The sequence below is a fragment of the Nematolebias whitei genome, chromosome 3, assembly GCF_014905685.2.
Source record: "Nematolebias whitei isolate Nwh7 chromosome 3, NemWhi1, whole genome shotgun sequence".
NCBI lineage: Eukaryota > Metazoa > Chordata > Actinopteri > Cyprinodontiformes > Rivulidae > Nematolebias > Nematolebias whitei.
Window position 1 is genome coordinate 43970229 of NC_056500.1, and position 23517 is coordinate 43993745.

Sequence of the window (23517 nt, forward strand, 5' to 3'; positions counted from 1 at the left end):
TTATGTGTGTGTGTGTGTGTGTGTGTGTGTGTGTGTGTGTGTGTGTGTGTGTGTGTGTGTGTGTGTGTGTGTGTGTGTGTGTGTGTGAGAGAGAGAGTTCAGCCTTTTGCAGCCCTGGATTCCAAGATGGCGTCTAATGAAGAACACATGCGGCTCATCTTCATGATTAAGACCAAGTCCTACTTAAGGCTGCAGACGAGCTCTACTCTCCGTTGCAGCCTCATGTTGCCAACCGGTATTTGTGCTTCTGGCCTCAGTTAGTTCTCTTGAGATTAAGGACTAACTTACCTTTGTGCTTTTTCACGTCTAATTCTCCAATCTGGGTCTCCCGACTCGAGGATCCTGATCCTCTGTGACCTAAGCTTCTCCCTGATGGATGTTCCCCATGTGCTCCTTGTCCTCCAGTCACTTGCCTGCCACACCTGGGTCTCCCTGTTCTGGAGTTCTGTTTGGACCACGCTCGACCCAAACACCACCTGCAGTAAGCCAAGCAAAGCAAAGACAATATTAAAAGACTTATTCATAAGGACCTACCTGCCCTACCTCTTGTCCTCCAGGGTTCCTGAGACTTCCAATACAACTGTACCACTTATTCACTGTAAATAATAAACACTGTCAAACTTTACGTCTGTCTGTCTCATCAGCTCATTTATCCTGGGTTCCCTGAGATCATGACATCATGGTCATTCACATCACTCATCAGACTCCAGTGTGAACAGACCCTGAAGTGACCCACAAGGGCAGAAGATGTGATGTCACATGAAGAAACCTGTGTGCAAACACGTGGATATGGACATAATTTAGCATGAAGTTGTTGTGCATTTGAGAAGAGCAAATTATCTGCTATGCTTGTTTCAGCCAATATCTTTCCGCTTCTTGCCTACTCGGGTAAGAATTGCACTTTTGGAACAAGAGAGACAAACTTACATGTGGTGTAGTGAACTAGGCCTCAGGTCAAATCTGGCCTTGAGGGGCCTTCCTGGAACAAGAACTGTATTTCATTGATTTGAGTCCAGAAACACAAATCAAGTTCATCCAGAGACTTTTTAAGTGTCCTGCACTGATCAATTGAAAGAACACTCTCTTTTTCTATTATCATTACTATTTTACAAATGTTTTGATAATCAAAATTGTGTTTAGTTCAAACCATTTTTAGATGTTGCAGTGAACTAATCATTTTTAATCAACTGTGAAACAGTATTAGTGATTTTTAATCCTCATGCAAAGTAGAAATCATGTTAAGGTCTGTTACAGAGTAATTATGCATTTTCTGATTTTCTGTCTTTGAATGAGCAAGTGTAAGTTGGTCCAAGGTTGGAGTCAAACGCAAAACAAGTTGTTGGAACGAACTATCATGTTTTTAAATCCTCTCAGACGTAAATATAGAGGCTGGCACCTGTTTTCCCCCAACTCGCCTAAATATTCCTCTCTCTGTCTCTAAAAACATTTTCAATCTGTTCCAAAACACTTTCTGTTTTTCTGACTCCTAGTGACCTCTTACGTCACAAAAACACACCCCTGTCTGGTCGAATTGACCAATCAGGAACCTCCCAAATGAACCGGAAATAGAACTCTTTAAATGTCGGTACTTCCTAGTTCAAACCAGTCGCTTCAGGCTTCGGCTTCAGTCGTTTGCCGCTCCAGTGCTGGGAGACCAGAAGTCCAGGCATGATCCAGAGCTCTTCCGAGTCTTGTGGGAATTATGCAATCTTCCACATCTGAGTGGAACTTCTGACGGACTCCACTCATGTGAGTCCACCGAGAGGTGAACCTGTGTCGGACGGAATACCGTCACTACTTCGGACGATTCACAGCTGTTCCTACGGAGACGCTGAAAGGGTGCGTTAAATGGAACTCCGTACCAGTGGAATCACCTCCTCCAGGTAAAAGAGTTGATTTATACCACCTAAGTGTACCGGGGAAGAAGCTGGGAACTCACCGGAGAGTGCCGTTCTGATGCAGACACACATTTCCCTCATCCATCTTTTCCTCTCCCCCTAAACTTCATTTTCCATCTTTAAACTCTTCTTTTGCTAGAAATCATTCCAGATATTTTTAGAAATGTCTGTTGTACAGCTGGAAGCAAGGGAAACAATCGCCGTATTGTTTCCTCCTTGTAAAACTTGCTAAATTAACCTGTTGTTATTTTCATATTTTGCCAAATTAATGTAAATGTGTGATGTGTTAAACTTTGATTCTGTAAATAAATGACCACATTCATTTGATGGGTCAAAGAAAATTAACGCCTCACGTTACATTTAATTAAATTCAATGCACGTTATTATTCAGTCCAGAAAAATGAATGAATCCGTTTAATTTATGAATATATCACAGGATATGTTCATCTACAGTGGAAACAAACTCAAGGGTCGATCCAACAAGTTGGTATAGTGTTGTATGTTGCAACGTGACCCTTCAGACGGAGGTCACTTTGGAAAATCATCATATGCTGAATATCCGATAAGAATAACGACAAATAGCCTAAAATGCTGTTTTTATACCTTTTATGACCTGTTGCCAATTAACCTTACTTTTTTAGGTGTCGCTGCCGTCAAATGTTAAAATTACCCAACTCTTTTTTTTTTCCCGTAAATTGTACAAAGATTTAGTTTTAACATCTGATGTTTTATTAGGAATTAAATATGGACTTATGAGATTCTGTATACATTTTTGGAAATATGGTCCATATTAGAATGATAGTGAAATAATTTGCACAATAAGGAAAAACACGCTCTAACGTTGGAGCTGCTGCCTCTCAGGGAGCAGGTCACTCCGGTTTAAATCTCGGCCGGGAGCCTTTCTGGGTGGAGTTTGCATGTTCTCTCCGTGCATGTTTTCCCTGGGTTCTCCCGTTTCCTCCCACAGACCAAAAAAACAAACAAACAAAAAAAAAAAACGTGCATGTTAGGCTGATTGGTAACTCTAAATTGTCTCTAGGTGTGAGTGAGAAAGTGAATGGTTGTTTGTCTCTATGTGTCCCTGTGATGGACTGGAGACCTGTCCAGGGTGTCCCCCGCCCCTCGCACTGTGATGGCTGGACATGGGCACCTGCGACCCCCGTGACCCGAAAAGGACGAAGCGGGTAAAGATAATGGATGGAAAAACAACACAAACCATAGACATATCAGTATCAAATCGACTTCTTTACCTGTCAGAGTTTGAAAAAGTGACACCAAAGACAAGGAGTTTGGGGCAGCTGTGGATCAGTGGTTGGAGCAGTCATCCTCCAACAAGAGACAGTGGTTTGATTCCACCTGCATGCTCTAAGTAGCTGCAGTTTTATTCCCTCTCCTTCTCTTTTCTTCTGTTTGAGTTTTGTTGTTTTATACCTGACCCACCTTTGTGTGTACTTGAGTTCAGTGTCCGTGTAGATCTGTATTGTGTTTTTCCTCTGTGAGTCCTCTGCTCCTCAGCTTCGGCCTCACCCACTCTCACCCGCTCATTTTCTCATCAGCTCAGGTTAGTTCCCTCTCCTTGGCATCTGGCACTGATGTCTTCTGTCCACTGCTAGTTATTTTGTCTCTCAGCTCAGTAATTTTGTGATATGGTGAGTAAATTGGGTTAGTTTCTTTTTAGTTTTCAGTCATGTCAGCTGTTGTTTTCTTAGCGATGTAAGAAAGTGATGTGTGAATGTGTAGAGGGGTAAACGAGGGCACAGACTGTGCTGTAAAGAACAGAGTAGCTGGCTAGAAAGGGGCTACATAAGATTATTTACCATTTGATAATGTTTCTGCAGGTACACTTTGATAGTTTTTATTTATCTCTTTAAAATGTGCATTCATGTGACAGCAGCAATGATTAAATATAAAAGTGAGCAGAAATGTTCAGTTTCTGTAACTTGATTTTATTTAGTTTTTCCCATTTGTCTTTGTAAAAATATAAGAAAAAACTCATTGACCTGGGCCAGAATCCATAGAACATGTGAAACACAAACAACTGATGAATTGCATGATTTTTTTAAATATTAAACAAGTAAAAAAAAAAGATAAACAAGCGTTTCTTTCTTCCATGTCAAACCAAGTTATTCATAAACTTTTAAATATTATAAATACAAAGATAAATAAATAGCTTAACAAGAGAAAAGAACTTCAGTGCAATTTCACAAACTTTTAAAACTCTCTGTCTCAAGCATGTTTGATACAAACAAAATGTGCAAAGCTCCGCTGTCGTTTCCAGCAGGGAGGTGGAAGTGGAATGACCTCGTCGTTGGATCAGTCTTTTGTAATTTGATCAGTGTCGAAGACTTCTTGTTGTCTTCTGACTTATTGTTGATTTCTGTTTGAACGTCTTTTGCTGCAGAGAAAATAAACAGAAAGTTTTACATTGTTCATCGAAATCCAAAACTCCCCACAGTGTGTCATGAATGTTCTCATCAGACATGTTTAAGGAGACTCTTACCTGGAAACGATCTTCTCAATCACTTTTTGCACCCAGAGAGCTTCAGGGTTCAGGCAAACCTCATCACCTGTCTTTTTCATCGTGGCACTGTAACCCAAAGCCACAAACATTGATGTAAGTTTTTTTATGTAGCTCATAAAATCGTCATCATGATTCTTATCTAAACGAGGTGAGGACTTGCTCCTTACATGATCTCCAGCTCGTCGCAGTGGGAGTTGGCGGGAATCAGCTCGACCTTCTCGATGTGCCGGCCGATGGGTCTGCTCTCCGTCTTGATGCAGCGACAGTGCAGCTCCACTCCCAAGTCCCCCATCCCTGTGTGCAGATTAAAGTTGCACATGGTCACAAAATGCAACAGTGCATGGCAGAAAAGATGACTGAGAGACTGCTTTTAAACAAAATGAGGCTTACCTTCACTGCTGGCAAAAAAGGCCAGGAATAGGATGACAGAGAAGGCAATAATTGTGCTGCTCTTCATTTTTGCCTTGTACAGATTCTGTATTAGCTGACAATAAAGACAAAAGTCCTTCAGAGAACTGTCTAAGAAACACTGGAAGCTGTTCTTTCTTCTGCTCTAGGCCTCAGTTCCACCTTCCGTTCTCTTCCAGGTTGAGCTGCTATCTCAGTCTGCTGCTGGAATCAAGAAGTGACAACACTTATATACTGCTCCTCAGCGTGACTCATTTCCTTCTTTTCAGGAGGTTGTGCAATGTGGGAGACTTTGCTGTCGAACGGGAATTTACAGCGCACACTTCACTGGCTCCTTCACTCAATTACTTTTACTGCCTCTGATTTTATCCGGAAACAGCTTGGATCAACAAGTGACACACGTTCAGAGGTGTCACAAGGAAAAACACAGCCACTGAAATCCTGTAACAAACCCACTGAGTAGTGTGTGATGTACAACATTTTTAACCCCATCAAAGTTCATGTACCTCAAAGGTATGTCACATCAAGCTCGATTGATCAGCTGATGAATATTTTTTCATTCAAACTTTATTTATACAGGTTAGTCTCATTGAGTCGCAAAGACTCATTTACAAGAGAGACCTGTTTTTAAAAAAAGAACACAGATGAGGTACACACAACAGTAGACAATCATATAAAAGCATATAAAATGAAAAGTAAATAGAAGTAATGTACGGTAAGAAATCAGAAACCAGCTACATTATAGAAAGGTGTAAAATACTAAAAACAGGAACATGTCTGTGTTGGTTTTTGCAATGAAAACAGTTGTTTGAAATCCCTTAGAGTGGTCAAAGTCGACAACTTCACATCTTTTTGCAAGGAATACCAGGATACAGAAGTACAGTGCCTTGCGAAAGTATTCAGCCCCCTTGAACTTTTCAACCTTTTGCCACATTTCAGGCTTCAAACATAAAGATATAAAATTTTATTTTTTTTGTGAAGAATCAACAACAAGTGGGACACAATCATGAAGTGGAATGAAATTTATTAGATGTGTCAAACTTTTTGAACAAATAAAAAACTGAAAAGTGGGGCGTGCAATATTATTGGGCCCCTTTACTTTCAGTGCAGCAAACTCACTCCAGAAGTTCAGTGAGGATCTATGAATGATCCAATGTTGTCCCAAATGACTGATGATGATAAATAGAATCCACCTGTGTATAAACAAGTCTCCGTATAAATGCACCTGCTCTGTGATAGTCTCAGGGTTCTGTTCAGAGAGCATCATGAAGACCAAGGAACACACCAGGCAGGTCCGAGATTGTTGTGGAGAAGTTTAAAGCCGGATTTGGATACAAAAAGATTTCCCAAGCTTTAAACATCCCAAGGAGCACTGTGCAAGCAATCATATTGAAATGGAAGGAGTATCAGACCACTGCAAATCTACCAAGACCCGGCCGTCCCTCTAAACTTTCATCTCGAACAAGGAGAAGACTGATCAGAGATGCAGCCAAGAGGCCCATGATCACTCTGGATGAACTGCAGAGATCTACAGCTGAGGTGGGAGAGTCTGTCCATAGGACAACAATCAGTCGTACACTGCACAAATCTGGCCTTTATGGAAGAGTGGCAAGAAGAAAGCCATTTCTCAAAGATATCCATAAAAAGTGTTGTTTAAAGTTTGCCACAAGCACCTGGGAGACACCAAACATGTGGAAGAAGGTGCTCTGGTCACATGAAACCAAAATCAAACTGTTTGGCCACAATGCAAAATGATATGTTTGGTGTAAAAGCAACACAGCTCATCACCCTGAACACACCATCCCCACTGTCAAACATGGTGGTGGCAGCATCATGGTTTGGGCCTGCTTTTCGTCAGCAGGGACAGGGAAGATGGTCAGAATTGATGGGAAGATGGATGGGACCAAATACAGGACCATTCTGGAAGAAAACCAGTTTGAGTCTGCAAGAGACCTGAGACTGGGACGGAGATTTATCTTCCAACAAGACAATGATCCAAAACATAAAGCCAAATCTACAATGGAATGGTTCACAAATAAACGTATCCAGGTGTTGGAATGGCCAAGTCAAAGTCCAGACCTGAATCCAACCGAGAATCTGTGGAAAGAGCTGAAGACTGTTGTTCACAAACGCTCTCCATCCAACCTCACTGAGCTCGAGATGTTTTGCAGGAAGAATGGGCAAGAATTTCAGTCTCTCCATGTTCAAAACTGATAGAGACAAACCCCAAGAGACTTGTAGCTGGAACTGCAGCAAAAGGCGGCGCTACAAAATGTTAACACAAGGGAGCCAAATAATATTGCACGCCCCACTTTTCAGTTTTTTATTTGTTAAAAAAGTTTGACACATCCAATAAATTTCATTCCACTTCACGATTGTGTCCCACTTGTTGTTGATTCTTCACAAAAAATAAAAAGTTTATATCTTTATGTTTGAAGCCTGAAATGTGGCAAAAGGTTGAAAAGTTCAAGGGGGCCGAATACATTCGCAAGGCACTGTAGAGTAAGAGAAGGCTCTTTTGCCAAGTTCGGTCTGCACTGACGGAACACTGCAGGTAATAATGTCCAGAGAGCTCACGCTGTAGCTGCACTCACGCAGTTACATGTAGGAGGAGATGTATGAAGGCAACAGACCAAGAAGTGATTTAAAGATGAAAATGTACCAGTGTGAGAGCCTGTGTAAACTTAATGATGACCAATTGACCAATGAATACAGGGTGTAGTGATGGGTATGGTAGTTACAGCCAGTTATGAATCTTAGCGCACCGTGGTAGACAGCATCCAACATCTGCAAGGAGCTGGCAGGAGCATTCATGTAAATAATGTCATCATAGTCAATGGAGGGAAAGAAAGTAGCAGTTACAAGGTGTTTCCTAGCATTCAAAGTTAAACAGGATCTATTTCTGAAAAAGAAACTCAATTTAACTTTCAATTTCTTTACCAAGTTCTCAATATGAGACTTAAAAAAGGGATGTGAATCGACCAAGATACCCAAGTATTTATAAGAATTGACTAACTCAATAGGAACACCATTCGTAGATAAGATAGAAGGAAGGACTGCTGGTGCCGACTTCCTGTTTGAAAACAACATCCCTTTGGTTTTATCAGCATTAAGCACCAGTTTGAGTTGGAACAAATCTGACTGGATGATGTCGAATGCAGACTGTAAGAGCTGGAAAAACTTCGCAATTGTTCTAGCTCGACAATAAACAACTGTGTCTTCAGCGTAGAAATGTAAGGATGCATTCAGAATGACCTAACCTACATTACTTATGTAGATTGTAAAGAGGATGGGTCCTAAGACTGAGCCTTGTGGTACACCATTGTTGGCAGTTAGAAAGCTGGAAAGAAGTTGTTATATTACAGTTATATTACACACATGACATGTAAGCAACAATAATTACATGGAATCTGTGAAAATCATTGAATAGTCCAGGATTTGTGAACTTTCCCTTGATGTTTTCGCCTGTATCTGTGTGTGTGTTCAAGTTTCTGTCTGTTAGCAAAATATTTAATAAACCACTGAGCAAATTTTAATAAAACTTGCTGCACCTGATTATTATTTGGAGTCCGTCCAATTCAAGATGACCATTACAACTAAATGACATTGGCCATCACTTAAAGAAATGGCAATAACTCCCAATTTTAGATAAACTGAGGTCAAATTTGATGTGGAAGTAGCTGAGAGTCATTCACAACACACACTCTAAGCATGACATTTCACAATATATATAAGATTATTTTCAAGGTTTGACCAAACACAACTCGTCAAGAAGAGATGTTTGTTGTTTGAAGGAATGTCTCCATTTACCTGTCTGTGTGCATAGGTGCTTAAAAAACCCCAAACAGGAATACTTTCTTATAAGTACTGGTTCTATCTAAAAGAAAAAAATATATATATTTCTTGAGTTGCATTTCTTGAGTTGTATGTGTTGACGTTTATGCATCATTAAGATATTGCAAATTGCAACTTGATTATTGCGCTTATCAAAACATGAATCCATGCTTCTGGCATTTCCCAAACAAGCGCCACGAGGCAACGTGCCAAAACATTTCATGGGACTGAGTTCTGATGCAGCCTCAACAGGCCCCAACACATCTGCTCAAACGTCACAGCAGCAACTTTCACAAGCCAGCGGGACACACATGAGGTCATTTATGAACAATGGATCAAACCTTGTGACACAATTATTTATCATGTTTTAATTCATTGAAATCAAATCATTCACTGTAGCAATAAGGGATACAGTATAAATCTACAAAAATACTGTAAATTCAAGTTTAAAATATCATAACAGTAAAATAACAAGCGGTATGCTGATGTCCCCCATCACTGAGGGATTTGAATAGTGAAAGTTTGTAGTTTTCAAGTTAAGTGTTTTTTCTGGACTGGAATTGAACAGGGGCAAGTAAACCTAAATGTTTTTGGTGTAAGATATTCATGTGGGTCGGAGTTACACTGTGGAGAATACCAGAGGTAGATTTAATTTATTTTTTTGCTTGTCCAAGGCGGTGTAGAGTGATTGATCCTGGCGATGGAGGGAGCCATTTTATACACCTCCAGGTGCAGTGGTGGAGCCAGAGGGTGGCCAAAGGTGGCCTTTTGCCATCAAAAATTGATCTTAGGCCACCCCAATCATTTGAGGAAACTAAACTTTAAAGTAATACAAAAACTAGAAAGACCGGTTTACACATAATTATATAGAAGTGGCCATCTTGGATTTTGACACAGCCAACACATTTTTAACAGTTTTCTTACTCCTAGATGCAGCCTCACAGAAAATGGAAGTCGGTACTTCAATTGTTTTTCAAGTTATCATGCTCACAACCCGGACAGATGAACGGTATTTCCAATTCCCTCTCTTCACTCTGTGACGGGACAAAAAATAAAACCTGCACACACTATGTTTGTTTGAATGGTTGTACTTAGATGGCATTTTCATAAAAAAATAAATAAACCTGAAACAGAAAGAAAACGACAGATATTTCGCACATGTCCGTTTGTTTTAAATACACGGAAATGAAAAACAGATGTGGTTAGATACAAAACACGTGCTGAGCTTCTCTGGAAAGTTTTAAATTTTTGTAATTGTCTGTGCTTCAGATGAGATCAGGTAAAATACATGTGACCAACATGAGGCAGATTTTAAATGACCTTTTTATTCTACTGCTTTAAAAGCCATTTCACCTGCTGATGGCACCTTTTTATTTAATCCAATGAGAAATGTTTGGATTCTGTCTATTTTAGGTGTTTCATGACTTTTTGTACATATTTGTAATGAAAATTTGGGAACTTTTGATTACAACTAGAATTTTCTTTTTTTTTTTTAATAGCAGAAACACACACAAATAGAGGAAACAAGCTCTGAATGTCACTGACAATCCCATGAAGTAAGACAAATCTGTTCGTTGACAGCATTATGCAATAATATGTGGATATTTAGAAATTTCCCCTAAAATCTGCAAAAGTGACAAATAGTTAGAAAGCTGCTCAGGGACCAGCTCCGTGTTATTTTAGTGAAAGGAACATGACTTTGCTAAAAAAAAAAGTTAACAGTTTACTTTTTCCCCCTCCAGCAAGTGTCATAAACATGATCATTAGAATTACAATCCCATAGAAAGATTGTCAGCGAGAAAAAAATGGATTGGACTAATACAATATTTATACATCTAATTTACTTTATTCTAACTTAGTCCAGGTTTAAAGAGACAGAATTTTCATGCTTTAACAGAATGTTAAAGTATACAGAAATATCTCTATAGACCAGTGGTTTTCAAACCTTTTAGCTTCTTACCCCAAGAACAACAATGGAAAGACTTACCACTTCAAATATTCTTGGTTTTACTACTCAAACATTGCTAAATAAAGTAAATTTAAAAAAAACTAGAGCACAATGACAACACAAGAAAATTAAACGGGGTGGCTGTGGCTGAGTGGTTAGAGCAGTCGTCCTCCAGTGAGAGAGTTGGGGGTTCGAATCCACCAGCAGTCACATGTTGAAGTGTCCCTGGGCAAGACACTGAACTACTCATAGCCTCTGATGTGTGTCCCATCAGTGTATGAATATGATCTAAAAGCACTGATTAGTCTCATTAGAATGATTTGTTCAATTAGCTTTGTAGAGATCTAGTAGAGTGCTGTATGAATGGGTAAATGAGGACACAGATTGTAGTGTAAAGCGCTTTGAGTATCTTGAAATAAGATAAAAAGGCGCTATACAAGTACAGTCCATAATACATTTTTGCATTTATAATAATTGTTTTAATCTTGTGTAACAATTCTAACTAGAAAGTTCCTGGAGAAACTTTGACGGTCACGCTGCTGTCAATTTACTATGTGTTGGGGTTCACTCTCAGCTACCAACACAGCACATTTCAGCTCAGTATCTTTTAAAATAGCTGAGTTATTGGAAATTTTCCCTTTTAACTAAGGTGGACGTCTTGGATTATTGATTTGGACTCTGTATGTAATTGGGAATATTCTCAGCTATAACCTCAACAAATTTCAACTCTATATGTGTAAATATAGCTGCGTAAAAGCCATTTAAATGTAGCATTGGTCACCATCTTGGATTTTTAGATTTTAATTCAATATTTAATGGGCATTCCTCTCAATTAAGTTCAATTCAATTCAGTTGATTTATATAGCATTTAATATTTAATAGGTCCCACCTATTCAAAAAGGGGGACCGTAGAGTGTGTTCCAACTACAGGGGAATCACGCTCTTAAGCCTCCCTGGTAAGGTCTATTCGGGGGTTCTGGAGAGGAGGGTCCGTCGGATAGTCGAACCTCGGATTCAGGAGGAACAGTGCGGTTTTCGTCCTGGCCGTGGAACACTGGACCAGCTCTACACTCTCAGCAGGGTCCTGGAGGGTGCGTGGGAGTTTGCCCAACCAGTCTACATGTGCTTTGTGGACTTGGAGAAGGCGTTCGACCGCATCCCTCGGGGGACCCTGTGGGGGGTACTCTGGGAGTATGGGGTACCGGGCCCTTTGATACGGGCTGTTAGGTCCCTGTATGACCGGTGTCAGAGCCTGGTCCGCATTGCCGGCAGTAAGTCGGGCTTGTTCCCGGTGAGAGTTGGACTCAGCCAAGGTTGCCCTTTGTCACCGATTCTGTTCATAACTTTTATGGACAGAATTTCTAGGCGCAGCCAAGGTGTTGAGGGGATCCGTTTTGGTGGCCTTAGGATTGCGTCTCTGCTTTTTGCAGATGATGTGGTCTTATTGGCTTCATCAGATCGTGATCTACAGCTTTCGCTGGAGCGGTTCGCAGCCGAATGCGATGCGGCCGGGATGAAGATCAGTCCCTCCAAATCCGAGGCCATGGTCTTGAGCCGGAAAAGGGTAGAGTGCCCTCTCCGGGTCAGGGAGGAGGTCCTACCCCAAGTGGAGGAGTCAAGTATCTTGGGGTCTTGTTCACGAATGAGGGAAAAATGGAGCGTGAGATCGATAGGCGGATAGGTGCAGCGTCTGCAGTGAAGCGGGCGCTGTACAGGTCTGTCGTGGTGAAGAGAGAGCTGAGTCAAAAGGCGAAGCTCTCAATTTACCGATCGATCTACGTTCCCACCCTCATCTATGGTCACGAGCTTTGGGTTGTGACCGAAAGAATGAGATCTCGGATACAAGCGGCCGAAATGAGTTTTCTCCGCAGGGTGTCTGGGCTCTCCCTTAGAGACAGGGTGAGAAGCTTGATCATCCGGGAGGGACTCGGAGTAGAGCCGCTGCTTCTCCACGTCGAGAGGAGCCAGTTGAGGTGGCTTGGGCATCTGTTTAGGATGCCTTCTGGACGCCTCCCTGGTGAGGTGTTCCGGACACGTCCCACCGGAAGGAGGCCCAGAGGAAGACCCAGGACACGCTGGAGGGACTATGTTTCTCGGCTGGCCTGGGAACGCCTCGGGATTCCCCCGGAAGAGCTGGCCCAAGTGGCTGGGGAGAGGGAAGTCTGGGCCTCCCTACTTAGGCTGCTACCCCCGCAACCCGACCCCGGATAAGCGGAAGAAAATGGATGGATGGATGGATGGATATATAGCACCAAGTCACAACAGAAGTCATCTCAGGGCAATGAACAGAAACATTCATCCATCCATCCATTTTTTACCGCTTCTTCCTTTTTGGGTGGTGGAGGTCATTGGTGCCCATATCCAGCAGTCACTGTGTGAGTGGCAGGGGACACAATGGACAGGTCTCCATCACAGGGCCACATAAAGACAAACGAGACAAACAACGATTTACTCTCTCACTCACACCTAGGGACAATTTAGAGTCAGCCTAACATGTATGGTTTTGGTCCGTATATACTGCCGGTCATAAAATTAGTATATCATGAAAAAGTTGATTTATTTCAATAATTCCATTCAAAAAAGTAAAACTTTTGCATTATATTCATTCATTACACACAGACTGATATATTTCAAATGTTTATTTATTTTAGTGTTGATGATTATAACTGTCAACTAATGAAAACCCCAAATTCAGTATCTCAGAAAATTAGAATATTGTGAAAAGGTTCAATATTGAAGACACCTGGTGCCACACTCTAATCAGCTAATTAACTCAAAGCACTTGCAAAGGCCTTTAAATGGTCTCTCAGTTTAGTTCTGTAGGCTACACAATCATGGGGAAGACTGCTGACTTGACAATTGTCCAAATGACGACCACTGACACCTTGCACAAGGAGGGTAAGACACAAAAGGTCATTGCTAAAGAGGCTAGCTGTTCACAGAGCTCTGTGTCCAAGCACATTAATAGAGAGGTGAAGGGAAGGTAATGATGTGGTAGATAAAAGTGTACAAGCAACGGATAAACGCACCCTGGAGAGGATGGTGAAACAAAATGCATTCCAAAATGTGGGGGAGATTCACAAAGAGTGGACTGCAGCTGGAGTCAGTGCTTCAAGAACCACCATGTACAGAAGTATGCAAGACATGGGTTTCAGTGGTCACATTCCTTGTGTCAAGCCACTCTTGAAAAGAGACAGCATCAGAAGCATCTCACCTGGGACTGCTGCTGGGTGGGCCAAAGTTATGTTCTCTGATGAAAGTAAATGTTGCATTTCCTTTGGAAATCAAGGTCCCAGAGTCTGGAGAAAGAGAGGAGAGGCACAGAATCTACATTGCTGGAGGTCCAGTGTCAAGTTTCCACAATCAGTGATGGTTTGAGGAGACCATGTCATCTGCTGGTGTTGGTCCACTGTTTTTTCTGAGGTCCAAGGTCAACACAGCCATCTACCAGGAAGTTTTAGAGACTTCCTGCTGCTGACAAAATTTATGGAGATGTAGATTTCATTTTCCAACAGGACTTGGCACCTGCACACAGTGCCAAAGCTACCAGTACCTGGTTTAAGGACCATGGTATCCCTGTTCTTAATTGGCCAGCAAACTCACCTGACCTTAACCTCAGAAAATCTATGGTGTATGTAAAGAGGAAGATGCGATACGCCAGACCCAACAATTCAGAAGAACTGAAGGCCACTATCAGAGCAACCTGGGCTCTCATAACACCTGAGCAGAGCCACAGACTGATCGACTCCATGCCACACAATATTGCTGCAGTAGTCCAGGCAAAAGGAGCCCCAACTAAGTATTGAGTGCTGTACATGCTCATACTTTTCATGTTCATACTTTTCAGTTGGCCAACAATTCTAAAAATCTAAAACAGTTAAATCTGGTCCTCTGGACATTCTAAAAAAAAAAATGTAGGAACGTTTCGTTTTTCATCCGAAAGACTTCCTCAGTCTGAGGTGCTGTATTTAGCTTAGTCTTATAAATAGCACCCTCTCGCAGTGGATCAACCGGTTTGCTGCTGACAACCAAAACTAGCTGCTCACATAGTCAAGGAGGACCATCAGCCTAACAATGGATCATTAGCACACTGATGGCTGTTTACTATTCACAGTGGGCTGAGTGATACTAGCAATCACAGCATTGTAAGAGGGGGACAGTTGAACCCGGAGGCCTCCACCCCTGTTTAACGATGGACGATTTCTTTTCACAAAGATGGCCTCCTTTACTCCTCTCTCAAACCATCGTTCCTCTCTGTCCAGGATGTGAACATCTTCATCCCTGAAAGAGTGACCGCTGGCCTGGAGATGAGTGTAGACCGCAGAGTCCTGGCCTGATGTTGTTGATCTTCTGTGCTGGGCCATCCTTTTGGCCAGTGGCTGTTTAGTTTCCCCGATGTAAGACTGATCACAGCCCTCCTGACACTGAACAGCATACACATTATTACTCTGTTTGTGCTGGGGGACTGGATCTTTGGGATGAACCAGTCTTTGCCGTAATGTATTTTGGGGTTTAAAAGTCACTGGGACGTTATGTTTAGAAAATAAACGTCTCAGTTTCTCTGATACTCCCTCAACATACAGAATGACCACTGGTCTGGGTCTGGGTTCCTTCTTTTCACCTGATGGCTGGTTGGAGTCCTGTTTGGGTTTCTTCTCTGCTTTCAGGAAGGTCCAGTTAGAATATCCACATTGCTCTAGAGCAGAGGTGGGCAATTATTTTTTCCATGGGGCCACATGAGAAACAACAAATATTGTGGAGGGCTGGCACAAATGACTTTTTCATTCAACCTTTATTTAGACAGGTAAATCCCATTGAGCCTTGAGGACTCATTTACAAGAGAGACCTGATTTCAAGTTAACTCAATACTGCATAATAATAGTATTTCATTATTAAAAGCAGTACATAGCACTGTTTTAACAAGCTGGTAAGAGTATTTGTTATGATTAAGCAATGAAAAACGAGGTTTCCTTACAAAAAATGTCATTTATTCAATTAAATTTCCCAATACAATGGTAAACTGTTAACATTTTTACCATTTGTGACGTTATATTAGTGATCATTTTCAGTCACATTCACCCCAAAACTAATTTTGAGTTTTATATACTGCTGAAAAAGTTCTTAGCTTTGTAAATCACAATATTGTCTTTGTACTCCAAATATTATGAAACATCATATAATAATGATCGTCACTGAACTGTGATTTTGAGTCCCGGTTCTTTACGTGCCTACATTTGTAGTCTAAAAATCTCATTTGGTGTTTTTCAGTTCTTTTTTCTTGTTTAGTGAGAGAAGTTTAGTCTCTGTTGGGCTTTAATGGAAATGTTAAAGTCAGGTTGAAGGTCTGAGGTGGAGATGTGAAGCAAAGCTGACATCATCATTGAGAGAGGATCTATATCTGGATTTGGCTAACTTCATTTGTTTACATATGTATTTTGTAATTCCCCTTACGGGGGCCGGTGAGAGTCAACCAAAGGGCCGCATGTGGCCCTGGGGACGTACAATGCCCAGGTCTGCTCTAGAGCCTGTCTTGTGTGGGATTTCTCCTTCTGCCTGGCTCCTGAGTTAGTGGGGACGCTGTCTGCTCTGTGATACAGAGTCCTGATGACTTCTAACTTGTGCTCCAAAGGATGATGGGAGTCAAACTGCAAATACTGGTCTGTGTGGGTGAGTTTGCGGTACACTTCAGTTTTTAAATGTCCTCTATCAGAGACTGAGACCTCACAGTCCAAGAAAGCCAACTTGCCATTTTTTTCATCTTCTCATGTGAACTTGATGTATTTATCCACAGAGTTGATGTGGTCAGTAAAATGTTGGACTTCCTGAGATTTAATTTTAACCCAGGTGTCGTCAACATACCTGAACCAATGACTTGGTGGTGTCCCTGAAAAGGACGTCAAGGCTCTCTTTTCTACCTCCTCCATGTACAGGTTGGCAACAATAGGAGAAACTGGAGACCCCATAGCACACCCATGTTTCTGCCTATAATATTGCTCCCCATATGTGAAGTAGGTTGACTGCAGGCACAGTTTCAAGAGTTGACACAGTTGTTCTGTGGAAAGCGTGGTCCTACTGCTCAGAGTGGTGTCTGATTTTAATTTTAAACTGACCACCTCTACTGCATCATCAACATGAATGCACGTAAAGAGTGATGTGACATCAAAAGAGACCATTGTTTCATCAGTCTCCATGATGACATCCCTCACCTTATCCACAAAGTCCATGGTGTTCTGTATGTGGTGTTCTGAGCTGCCAACTAAAGGGATGAGTACAGACGCCAGATATTTGGAAACATTGTAAGTGACAGAGTTAATCATGCTAACAATTGGTCTTAAAGGTACACCTTGTTTGTGGATTTTAGGTAAACCATACAGACTAGGTGTGGCCTCCCCTGGGTTCAGTCTGTGGTACAGAATACGGTCAATAGTCTTGTCCTGTTCCAAAAAAATTTCAGGCAATCTATTAACTTCTTCTTGTAACCACTTCCTGGATCTCTTTTCAGTGGTTCATAAGTGTTTAAGTCACTAAGGAGTGTCATAACTTTCTCATGATAGTCTTTCTGGGTCAAAATCACTGTGCACCTTCCTTTGTCTGCTGGGAGAATGATGATGTTTTTGTCCTTGCTAAGAGTGGTGAGTGCATCCCTCTCCTCTCTACTGATGTTGGAAGGTGGTGGTTTAGTATTGCTGAGGCAGGATGAAACTTTGATTCTAAGCTGTTCTGCCTCATACTCTTTAATTTTGTTGTTGCGGATGGCTGATTCTGTGGCTGTGATCATCTCCACCAGAGGAATTCTTCTTGGTGCAACCGCAAAGTTCAGTCCCCTGGCAAGTTAAACCTGTTACTAATTCAATTTTTCCATTCAAGTCAGTATACTTTGCTGGGGAACATAATTTCCCACATCTGATCTAGACTAAAGATGAACTGTTAGTGTCTTAAAGTTCTCAGAGCATCATGCCAGAAAAAAATTGACGATCCATTTAGTTTTCATTCTGGCTAATCCGCATGGCCTGTATGTTTGTTTGGTGAGGTTTTCAAACAGGTCTGGGATAAATTTCTCAATCATTCATGCTTCGCTCGAGACAAACTAGCTCCGATCAACTAGTTCCGATCAACCTTAAAAAGTGAGTTCCTTTAATTCTTTAATTCATGAATAAATATTGGCAAAACTGAAGACATTACAGTATCCTGTTTTTGTGATTATTGTGAAAATTAGCATTCCTAAAAGAGGTACCCACCACCTTGCATGCCAGAGTTCAAAGTTCAAAAGCTTATGCCTGATTTGTTAATGCTCAAAGTATGTGTTAAGGATTACTCCTAGCTACTACCATGTCTAATTTGAGTTCAAAATCTGTAAAAAAAAATGACCAAGTAATAAATAAATGTAATAATTCGGCTGTAGGTTCAATCTCGAATTACGTTGACTCCCAAAAGTAAACTGTTGGTGTACATCCAGTTATTACTTCATGGGAGTTTATTTTAAATCTATATAGAAGTACATGGGATATTTTGCTAACAAACAGAATGATTGCCCACCTTTAATCGCAGCAGGTCAAAGAAATCTGTTTGCAACCTGAATACCAGGACTCATTTGCAGACACACTATCCTGAACCATGATCTGAGCAATACTGTTGCACAATGAAGCCCAGCACTGTGTGGAATTGCTTCATATAACATGCAACACATGCTGGTTCAGAGTAGATGCAGTACATGTAGAGAGGCTGCTCTATCTTGAACAGAAAACTGCTCATGATAACATTTGTTATCATTGCTTTGTGAGGAGGAAAAGCCCGAGATAAAGTGTCAAAACCAGGAGCTGGGAAAATCTGAAGTGAATCACCATGGTATTTTTTTTTTTTTTTTTTCGTTTTGTATGTGCATGTATGAAAGTTTGCTTTATCCTTAGTATGTCTGGCTAGTGTGTTTACAATAGCATGCAGTTGGGTTTGGTGAGGGAGGAGCTGTTGTTAACATAAATGATTTACTCAAGAGGGAAAGCGAGCCAAAGGGAAAGAATGTAAAAGAGTGCCGGAAATTCTGGGAAACTTCAGGGAGTTTTTTTGGTTTTGCAGATAGCAGGAGACAAAGTGGAGCAAGGTCAGACTGCTTTCCCCTCTCGCGCATACGAAACTCTGAGTATCTGCTGGAAGAAGGGTGGGTGGCCCAGCAAGCATTCCACATCTCTGCAATTCCAGCTCTCTAAGACCGAATGTCATGTTGGGACAAGCTTGCTGACTTGCTATACCTGCTGCAGATAAAACCTACACAGCCTTGTCAAAGTAAATGTGTCTGCATAGCCATAGGTTTGGTCCAGCTGCACTCAGCTGCTTGTTATGGCTTGAAGCCAAAAGGCAGAGAATATCCTGATGCATGCTCAATAATGAGCATGCATCAGGGAATATGTTTTACCTGTATGTGAGGTTGTCAGTTGTGTAACAAAATATGTCACAAACCAGGGAACGGATTTTAACAAAACACTCAGAAAGAAGTCACAGGATGGACGTCTACAACCTAATTATTGGAATCAATCCAATTCAGGATGGCTGCCACACCAACTCATCTTTAGCAAACACAAGAATGGCTACAACTCAGTCTAGTTTACAGAGTCTGGGCTACTTTTTGGTTTAGTAGTAGCTGAGAGTCATCCCCAACATATACTCCAAGCACTAACAGATTGCTTGAGATACTGTATTGGGTTAAACTGCGCATAATGTTGATTTGTTATTTCTCAAGACGAGCTTAGCTCAAAACTTTTGTACTAAAGGCAGATTTCCTTCAAGTAGTGCACAGTTTTTATTTTACTTCAGCACTGGTTTTCAGCAGTTCTTGTATTTAAATTGAGCAAATTAGGCAAGGTTTAATTTAATTGTATTTGGCATTTGTAATACAAAAAAAAAATCTGAAAATGAAAAGACAGCATGATAAGAGGGGGAAGAGAAGATTCACAGCAAACTCATCTGCTGATAGATTAAACCGCACAACTGTTTTTTCCTCAACATAAAAATCTGTTTTAGTAGAGATGTTTTACAACCATATAATCTTATATGGCTATGGCAAGCAAACAAAACTATCAAGCTGTCAAAATCAAAGACTTTTCTGCGTAATTAACGTAAACAGATGTGAAGAAGAGGGGAATACAACTGTCTCTTTGGACTTAATTATCATTTTATCTGCCAGAAATCTAACCAAGTGAGTCCTCTTACATCAACTCATCTGTGCAAGTCTGACAGGGAAAACAACTCCTTCTTTTCTCTGAAGAGGAGAGGAGGATCATATAAACAGCAGCCAAGAGTTTGCGGAGTGGACTTGTAAGAGTTCATAGCCACAAAGGGAACAGCTGAGCTTTGGACAGATCTTTACACTCCAGTAAAAGTTAGAAAATACCTTGAAATTTGTTTTCGGAGAACATGTCTCTAATCACCTCTGTGGCACTCCTGGTTTTCCTGACCATTCATGAAGGTAAGTGCAATCAGTCAGTCAAATAAATATGTTTAGTTGTATTTAAAAGCATCAAAGTGATCTGTTCATGTGGAAATGTGTGTGTTTTTTACTCTTCTCTAATATTTAAAAACCTTAGCGAGCTCTGTGGGGGATCAGGGTTTGAATCTGCGGTGTCGGTGCATCAACAAGGAGAACAAGCCCATAGGGCGTCACATATTACTGGTGGAAGTCAACCCTGCAAACTCCCACTGCACGGACATAGAGATCATGTAAGTCCAGAGCAAAGGGTTGTGTTTATGGGATCGAATAAGGCAAAATGCCCTGAGGTGTTACACTGATGTATGAGGTCTGTCTTTCATTCTGAAGAGCTACTCTTAAAAAGGATGGACTGAAGGTTTGTCTGGATCCCGATGCTCCATGGGTCAAAAAAGTGCTACAGAGAAAACTAGGGTGAGTCTCTCATGTTTTTTTTTAATACGTTTAACTACAAAACCGGTTTCCAAAAAAGTTGGGGCACTAAACAAATTGTGAATAAAAACTGAATGCAATGATGTGGAGGTGCCAACATCTAATATTTTATTCAGAATAGAACATAAATCACAGATCAAAAGTTTAAACTGAGAGAATGTATTATTTTAAGGGAAAAATCTGTTGTTTCCAAATTTCATGGCGTCAACAAATCCCAAAAAAGTTGGGACAAGTCCATTTTTACCACTGTGTGGCATCCCCCCTTCTTCTTACAACACTCAACAGATGTCTGGGGACAGAGGAGACCAGTTTCTCAAGTTTACAAATAGGAACGCTCTCCCATTCATGTCTAATACAGGCCTCTAACTGTTCCATCGTCTTGGGCCTTCTTTGTCGCACCTTCCTCTTCATGATGCGCCAAATGTTCTCTATAGGTGAAAGATCTGGACTGCAGGCTGGCCATTTCAGTACCCGGATCCTTCTCCTACGTAGCTATGATGTTGTGATTGCTGCAGAATGTGGTCTGGCATTATCGTGTTGAAAAATGCAGGGTCTTCCCTGAAAGAGATGACGTCCAGATGGGAGCATATGTTGTTCTAGAACCTGAACATAGTTCTCTGCATTAATGGTGCCTTTCCAGACATGCAAGCTGCCCATGCCACAAGCGCTCATGCAACCCCATACCATCAGTGATGCAGGCTTCTGAACGGAGCGTTGATAACAACTTGGGCTATCCTTGTCCTCTCTGGTCCGGATGACATGGCGTTCCAGTGTTCCATAAAGAACTTCAAATCGTGACTCATCTGACCACTGAACAGTCTTCCATTTTGCCACACTCCATTTTAAATGACCCCTGGCCCAGTGCAAACGTCTGAGCTTGTGGAGCTTGCTTAGAAATGGCTTCCTCTTTGCACTGTAGAGTTTCAGCTGGCAACGGCAGATGGCACGGTGGATTGTGTTCACTGACAATGCTTTCTGGAAGTATTCCTGAGCCCATTCTGTTATTTCCTTGACAGTGGCATTCCAATTTTTCCTGTAGAGTTCAGAGTGTCCTCCTTACCATGACTCCTGTCGGGAGAAGTTGATCGATTTTGTTGAGAGACCAGCTGATCTTTCCAATTAAGAGGTATGCAGGAAAAAAAAAAGAGGCTTTTTAAGGGTTCACAGGACAAAAGAGCGCAGCAGGGAAGCGGGTGGGGGGGGGGGCAGAGAGGGAAAACACGTCTGGTTTCACCGTAGAGTAGCAAGAAAAAAAAAACAGTGGCATTCCTGTTTGAGGTGCAGTGACGTTTAAGGGCCCGGAGATCACGAGCATCCAGTAGAGTTTTACGGCCTTGACCCTTACGCACAGCAATTGTTCCAGATTCTCTGAATCTTTTGATGATGTTATGCACAGTTGATGATGATAACTTAAAAGTCTTTGCTATTTTACGCTGGGTAACACCATTCTGGTATTGCTGCACTATGTTTCTGCGCAACAATGGTGGAATTGGTGATCCTCTTACCATCTTGGCTTCTGAGAGACACTGACACTCTGAGAAACTCTTTTTATACCCAGTCATGTTGTCAATTGACCTAATTAGTGTTAATTGGTCATCCAGCTGTTCGTTATATGCTCAATTTCCTTTTTCCAGCCACTTATTGCTACTTGTCCCAACTTTTTTGGGATTTGTTGACACTGTGAAATTTTGAATCAACATATTTTTCCTTTAAATTGTTACATTTACTCAGATTAAACTTTTGATCTGTCATCTATGTTATATTACGAATAAAATATTGACATTTGCCATCTCCACATCATTGCATTCAGTTTTTATTCACAATTTGTTTAGTGTCCCAACTTTTTTGGAATCCGGTTTGTATAAGCAGGAAAGCAAAGTCACATGTACAAGAAAAAGTGTTCTCTGTTTGTGCTCAGGAGTTATAGACATTTAGCTGTGTGGGAAATACCTTTCAGCATGAACGTACTTTGTTTCATTAGGGGATGACAACTGCAGTAATTAATACGTTTCGTAGAAGTTCACGCTTGTTCAAAGAGAAGAGAGAGATTAGGAAGTGTTATTACTTTGACATCGCAGTAATCTATACCCTTCACCCCTCTTAATGAAATTCACATGAAAAGACTAGTTTTCCTTTTGGCTAAATCCTGAGTACATTTCACTGAAGAGCTGTCACTTCCAAGACAGAGATAAAACAGACACTAAAACATTTCAAATAATTAAAGGCCTAGAATTCCTTGAAGGAATCCACGTCACCCACTTTCTGTGGGACCTGTAGATGACTTTTTAAAAATTCTACATCTATACTTTATATCGTATGTGTTAGTGTAAGATCTTACAAGAGGAGTTTGTGCTCAGGGCTATGAGATCAGTGACTACCACAGGAAGTTTTAAGTTTTTACGTTAGAGACATTTTTGTGTGGTGGTCATCTTGAATCGGGCTGACTCCAAATGGTGATCAGTTGTACTTTCTGGGAGTTTCATTGGGAGCTGTCAAGTGGTTTTAGAGAATTCATGCTAACGATACAAACAAACGAACACAGACAGATTATCCCCGTTTGCCTTTGGCAGCAAGAGATAATAAAACTATAGAAGTTACTGGTACATTGTTATTATTTTTATAGAAAATCAAGGCAAGCACCAAGAAAAAAACACAAGTAATGTAATTTTTTTTTTTAACTCATATTTCCCTTGTATTTCTATTGTAGACTGACTCTCATCTATTTAGCAATAGGGCTGTTATCTTAAAATTACTATGATGATAAACATTTCATGTTTTACATAAAACATAATCAAAATAAAATAATGAAAATTATCCATAATGAATTGCCACTCTTAAAGTTACTCTGTCAGAGTCAGAGTCAGAGTTTCTTTATTGTCATTCACACCTCATGTGGTACATGTGGTGGAGCGAAATTATGTACACAGGGTCCCAGTTACATCCAACAATAAAATGTATAAGAAAAACAGTAATAACATCTAAGATATGAACTAAGAAA

At 41.0% G+C, this 23517-nt stretch overlaps 2 protein-coding genes across 2 annotated transcripts in view; one reads left to right on the forward strand and one right to left on the reverse strand.

The window, feature by feature from the left end:
* Positions 1–4165: 4165 nt before the first annotated feature.
* LOC119430808 (C-X-C motif chemokine 10-like) lies at positions 4166–5024 on the reverse strand. Its single transcript, XM_037698285.1, has 4 exons — positions 4810–5024; positions 4587–4713; positions 4399–4485; positions 4166–4293 (listed from the first exon to the last, which is right to left on the reverse strand). Exons 1-4 carry the CDS (start codon positions 4874–4876, stop codon positions 4263–4265), a joined length of 312 nt encoding a protein of 103 aa, XP_037554213.1. The 5' UTR covers positions 4877–5024; the 3' UTR covers positions 4166–4262.
* A 14992-nt stretch (positions 5025–20016) lies between these two features.
* LOC119408152 (platelet basic protein-like) overlaps positions 20017–23517 on the forward strand; it is a 9034-nt gene continuing 5533 nt past the window's right edge. Inside the window, exons 1-3 of the mRNA XM_037674990.1 lie at positions 20017–20069; positions 20188–20320; positions 20418–20501. Coding sequence (XP_037530918.1) covers positions 20018–20069; positions 20188–20320; positions 20418–20501 — 269 coding nt within the window. The 5' untranslated portion in view covers position 20017. The remainder of the gene's footprint in view (positions 20070–20187; positions 20321–20417; positions 20502–23517) is intronic.